Source organism: Rhea americana, unplaced genomic scaffold, assembly GCF_003343005.1.
Source record: "Rhea americana isolate MKP2758 unplaced genomic scaffold, rheAme1 scaffold_315, whole genome shotgun sequence".
NCBI classification, from domain to species: domain Eukaryota; kingdom Metazoa; phylum Chordata; class Aves; order Rheiformes; family Rheidae; genus Rhea; species Rhea americana.
Window position 1 is genome coordinate 783471 of NW_028186441.1, and position 5231 is coordinate 788701.

Sequence of the window (5231 nt, forward strand, 5' to 3'; positions counted from 1 at the left end):
GCTCCGGTGCGCGGGGCCGCCGGGAAGCGCCGGGAAGCGCCGGGAAGCGCCGGGAGCGGCCGGGGCGGCGGGTCGCGCCCCGCCGGGTGCCCGTCCCGCGTGGACGGGGCCGCTGAGCCGCGTGCCCGGCGCAGGCGACCCCCGCGGCATGGCCGAGGCCGAGGAAACCCCCCGGGAGGCCGGCGACGGCCAGGGCGACGACGGCTCGCCGCAGAACGACTCCTTCCCCCTCTCCTCGCTGGCCAACCTCTTCGAGAGCGAGGACGCGGCGTCGCCCGCCGAGGCGGCCCGGGGCCCCGCCGGCRCCGGGGACGCCAAGCAAAACCTCCGCATGAAATTCCAGGGCGCCTTTCGGAAAGGCGCCCCCAAGCCCATGGAGCTGCTGGAAGCCACCATCTACGAGTCGGCCGTGGTGCCGGCGCCCAAGAAAGCCCCCATGGACTCGCTCTTCGACTACGGCACCTACCGCCACCACCCCAGCGAGAACAGGCGCTGGCGCCGGCGGGTGGCCGAGTGAGTGCCGAGGGGGGCCGGGGCCACGGGGACGTGGGGATGCAGGGACACGGGGATGCGGGAGAATGTGGGGGTGTGGGGATGCAGGGGCATGGGGATGTGGGGGAGTAGGGATGCAGGGATGTGGGGATGCGGGGATGCAGGGGAATAGGGATGCGGGGACATGGGGATGCAGGGACGTGGGGACATGGGGATGTGGGAGGACAGGGATGCAGGGGGACATGGGGACACAAGGATGCAGGAACATATGGATATGGGGATGCAGGGAGGCAGGGATATGGGGACACAGGGACGTGGGGATGCGGAGACACAGGGATGTGGGGACACGAGGATGTGGGGAAAGGGGATGCGGGGACATGGGGATGCAGGGATGTGAAGACACAGGGACACAGGGATGCGGGGATGTGGGGACGGGCTCGCGGGAGTGGTGGGATGGGGATGCTCCCCCCCCCCGGGGTGCCGGCGAGCCCCCAGCTCCCGCCGCCTCCCGTGAAAGAGGGCTCTGTGCGCCGGGCGCTGCGCCCGGCCTCGCTGGCAGCGGCGCAGGGCCGCGCGGGGCCCTCGTCGCCATCAATGGGCTTTTCAGGAGGGCCTCCGCCCTCCGGCCCGCGCCAGGAAACCGGAGCCGGGGGCCGCCCGCCGCCGGGCGCACAATGCCGGCCTGTGCCGGCGGCTCCGCGACCGGCCCTGCCCGCCGGCGCCCCGCCAAGGCTCGTGCCCGGGCTCCCGGGGCGCCGGCAGGGAGATGCCGCGGGGGCCGACCGCCCTGCTCCGCTCCGCCGGCGGCGCCGGGTGCCGCGGGCACCGCGGGGCTGAATTGCAGGGAGGGAATTGCACGTGGCAGCCGGGAGCAGCCTCTGGAAAGGGGGTCTGGTGCCGACGTGGCCGAGCCTGGGAGGCAGCCGGGGCCACGGAGCCGGGCTGCGTCCCGCAGAGCCGGGCTGCGTCCCACGGAGCCAGCTGCATCCCGTGGAGCCAGCTGCATCCCACAGAGCCAGGTTGTGTCCCACGGAGCCAGGCTGCATTGTGCAGAGCCGGGCTGTGTCCTACGGAGCCAGGTGCATCCTGCAGAGCCGGGCTGCGTCCCTCCGTGCCGGGCTGCATCCTGCAGAGCCGGGCTGTATCCCGTTGAGCCAGGCTGCATCTCGCAGATACAGCGGGCCGGAGCCGTGCCGTGGTGGGCGTGGGGGGGGGGTCGGTGCCAGCTGCCCCCGCCGAACCATAGCCCGGCTGCTCGCCTTGCAGGAAGCCGGCGCCGGGCTGCAAGGCTCCGGCTCCCAGCCCACCGCCCGTCCTCAAGGTCTTCAACAGACCCATCCTCTTCGACATCGTCTCCCGCGGGTGCCCGGGCGGCCTCGACGGGCTCCTCTCCTTCCTGCTCGCCCACAAGAAGCGCCTGACGGACGAGGAGTTTCGAGGTGAGCGGCGGGGCGGCCCGGGGCCGGGGGCTCCTGGCGCCCGCTGAGCACCCCGCGCCCGCAGAGCCCTCCACGGGGAAGACCTGCCTGCCCAAGGCGCTGCTCAACCTCAGCGGCGGCAGGAACGACACCATCCCCGTGCTGCTGGACATCGCCGAGAAGACGGGCAACACGCGCGAGTTCATCAACTCGCCCTTCCGGGACGTCTACTACCGAGGTGCGGCCGGGCGGCTGACGGGCCCCGCCGCAGGTCAGACCGCCCTGCACATCGCCATCGAGCGCCGCTGCAAGCACTACGTGGAGCTGCTGGTGGAGAAGGGGGCGGACGTGCACGCCCAGGCGCGCGGCCGCTTCTTCCAGCCCAAGGACGAGGGCGGATACTTCTACTTCGGTGAGCGGGCGGCGCGGGCGGCGGGAGCGCCGGGGCCCGCCGAGGCCCGGCGCCCCCGTGACGGCCCTGCCCCGCAGGCGAGCTGCCCCTCTCGCTGGCCGCCTGCACCAACCAGCCCCACATCGTGCACTACCTGGCGGAGAACGGGCACAAGCAGGCGGACCTGCGGCGCCAGGACTCCCGCGGCAACACCGCGCTGCACGCCCTGGTCGCCATCGCCGACAACACCCGCGAGAACACCAAGTTCGTCACCAAGATGTACGACCTGCTGCTCGTCAAGTGCGCCAAGCTCTTCCCCGACACCAACCTCGAGGCTCTGCTCAACAACGACGGCCTCTCGCCGCTCATGATGGCCGCCAAGACCGGCAAGATCGGGGTACGGGTCGGTGAGACGTGCACGAGCCGGGGCGTCCCCGGGGCCGGGGCTGAGCGGTCCTGCCCCGCCGCAGATATTCCAGCACATCATCCGGCGGGAGATCACGGACGGGGACGCCCGGCACCTCTCGCGCAAGTTCAAGGACTGGGCGTACGGCCCCGTCTACTCCTCGCTCTACGACCTCTCCTCGCTGGACACCTGCGGCGAGGAGGTGTCCGTGCTGGAGATCCTGGTCTACAACAGCAAGATCGAGGTGCGGGGGGGGGGACCTGCCGGGGGGTCCGCGGGGCGCCCGGTCCCCGCTGACGCCCGCCGCCGGCCCCGCAGAACCGCCACGAGATGCTGGCCGTGGAGCCCATCAACGAGCTGCTGCGCGACAAGTGGCGCAAGTTCGGGGCCGTCTCCTTCTACATCAGCGTGGTCTCCTACCTCTGTGCCATGGTCATCTTCACCCTCGTCGCCTACTACCGCCCCATGGAAGGCACCGTGAGTCCCGTGCCCGCCCTCGGCAGCGTTTTCTGGGCTTTCTGCCCCAAAGAAGAGCTGCTCACCCTGGGGGCTGTGGTGCAGCTCAGCATGGGAGCCCGGGGTCGGGGGGCTCCAGGCTGTGCTGCTGACTTGTCCTTTCCCCGCAGCCCCCCTACCCGTACACCACCACCGTGGACTACCTGCGCCTGGCGGGCGAGATCATCACCCTCTTTACCGGTGTCCTGTTTTTCTTCACCAACGTCAGTGCCGCAGTGGAGATGGGTGGTGGCACTTGAGGGCTCCATGCCGGGTGCCCCGAGGCCTGGCGATGGGCTCAGGACTCTGCAACCAGCCCTGCCGCATGGGGACTCGCTCCCACCGTGTCCCATCTCCTCTCCAACCTCTCCCTTTCTCCCCTAGATCAAGGATCTGTTCATGAAAAAGTGCCCRGGCATCAACTCCTTCTTCATAGATGGCTCCTTCCAGCTGCTCTAGTGCGTGGAGAAGCTCGGGCTCCTCTCCGAGCCGGCGTGTCCCTGCGGCTGGAGAGGGGCTGGCACTGGGCTCACACCGTGCTCTCCTCCAGCTTCATCTACTCCGTGCTGGTGATCATCACGGCGGGGCTCTACCTGGGCGGCATTGAGGCGTACCTGGCCGTCATGGTCTTCGCGCTGGTCCTGGGCTGGATGAACGCRCTCTACTTCACCAGGGGTCTCAAGCTCACCGGCACCTACAGCATCATGATCCAGAAGGTCAGGTGGTGACAGGGGTCTTCTCCTCGCCGGGCAGGGCCCGCTCCTCAGTGCAGGCAGACCTCGGCACAGCCAGCCCAGCCCCATGGCATCTCCGGGTGCCAGTCCCCGTGCAAGGTCCRCGTGGCTCACCTCCGTCTCTATCGTTCCAGATCCTCTTCAAAGACCTTTTCCGCTTCCTCCTGGTCTACTTGCTCTTCATGATTGGTTATGCGTCAGGTAGGYACCCGGCAGGCCGGTGGGCACGGGCAGGGCTCTCGTCTCCCTGCCTGTGCCCGGGCTCGCCAGGATGAGGGCTGCTGTGGCCCCACCCCGGACACGCCGTCTCTCTGCCTCCTCTTCCTCGCCCAGCTCTGGTCTCTCTCCTGAACCCGTGTCCCAGCACTGAGTCCTGCAGCGAGGAGCTGTCTAACTGCACGGTGCCCACSTACCCCTCGTGCCGGGACAGCCAGACCTTCAGCACCTTCCTGCTCGACCTCTTCAAGCTCACCATCGGCATGGGCGACCTGGAGATGCTCGAGAGTGCCAAGTACCCCGGCGTCTTCATCATCCTGCTCGTCACCTACATCATCCTCACCTTCGTGCTCCTCCTCAACATGCTCATCGCCCTCATGGGGGAGACCGTGGGCCAAGTCTCTAAGGAGAGCAAGCACATCTGGAAGCTGCAGGTAGGACTTGGGGAGCTGCTGGGCTGGCCATGCCCGGCGGGCGGGCAATGCCTGGGGGGCTGGCCCTGCCCGGGGGGCTCCAGCCTTGCCTCCAGCCCCAACGGCTGAGGGGTCCCTGCAGTGGGCCACCACYATCCTGGACATCGAGCGCTCCTTCCCGGTGTTCCTGCGGAAAGCCTTCCGCTCGGGGGAGATGGTCACCGTGGGGAAGGCCACGGACGGGACCCCCGACCGCCGCTGGTGCTTCAGGTAAGAGCAGGCGCCCCACGGCGCGGGAGCTGCCGAGGACACAGGGGGACACAGGGGCCCAGCCGTGGGGACGTGGGGACGCAGCGACACGTGGATGAAGGCGTGGGCATGCAGGGACGCGGGGACGCAGGCGTGGGGACACGGGCGTGGGGACGCGGGGACGCAGGCGCGCTGTGGCCCGGGTCCAGGCACCCCCGCGCTGGCGGATGCTCCGGGGCGCTCTGCTCCCGCAGGGTGGACGAGGTGAACTGGTCCCACTGGAACCAGAACCTGGGCATCATCAGCGAGGACCCGGGCAAGAGCGACACGTACCAGTACTACGGCTTCTCCCACACCGTGGGCCGCCTGCGGCGAGGTGAGCGCCGGGGGGCACCGCGCCGACGGCCCCGGCGGCCC

The 5231-nt window shown here is 69.8% G+C and overlaps 1 protein-coding gene across 1 annotated transcript in view; it reads left to right on the forward strand.

The window, feature by feature from the left end:
• Positions 1–134: 134 nt before the first annotated feature.
• The window catches only part of TRPV4 (transient receptor potential cation channel subfamily V member 4), a 7546-nt gene continuing 2449 nt past the window's right edge, over positions 135–5231 (forward strand). The window contains exons 1-14 of the mRNA XM_085310281.1: positions 135–513; positions 1759–1931; positions 1996–2148; positions 2182–2322; positions 2400–2698; positions 2772–2951; positions 3026–3184; positions 3334–3426; positions 3587–3660; positions 3753–3918; positions 4071–4137; positions 4270–4586; positions 4708–4835; positions 5069–5190. Of these exons, the coding sequence (XP_085166407.1) occupies positions 149–513; positions 1759–1931; positions 1996–2148; positions 2182–2322; positions 2400–2698; positions 2772–2951; positions 3026–3184; positions 3334–3426; positions 3587–3660; positions 3753–3918; positions 4071–4137; positions 4270–4586; positions 4708–4835; positions 5069–5190 (2437 nt within the window). The 5' untranslated portion in view covers positions 135–148. The remainder of the gene's footprint in view (positions 514–1758; positions 1932–1995; positions 2149–2181; positions 2323–2399; positions 2699–2771; positions 2952–3025; positions 3185–3333; positions 3427–3586; positions 3661–3752; positions 3919–4070; positions 4138–4269; positions 4587–4707; positions 4836–5068; positions 5191–5231) is intronic.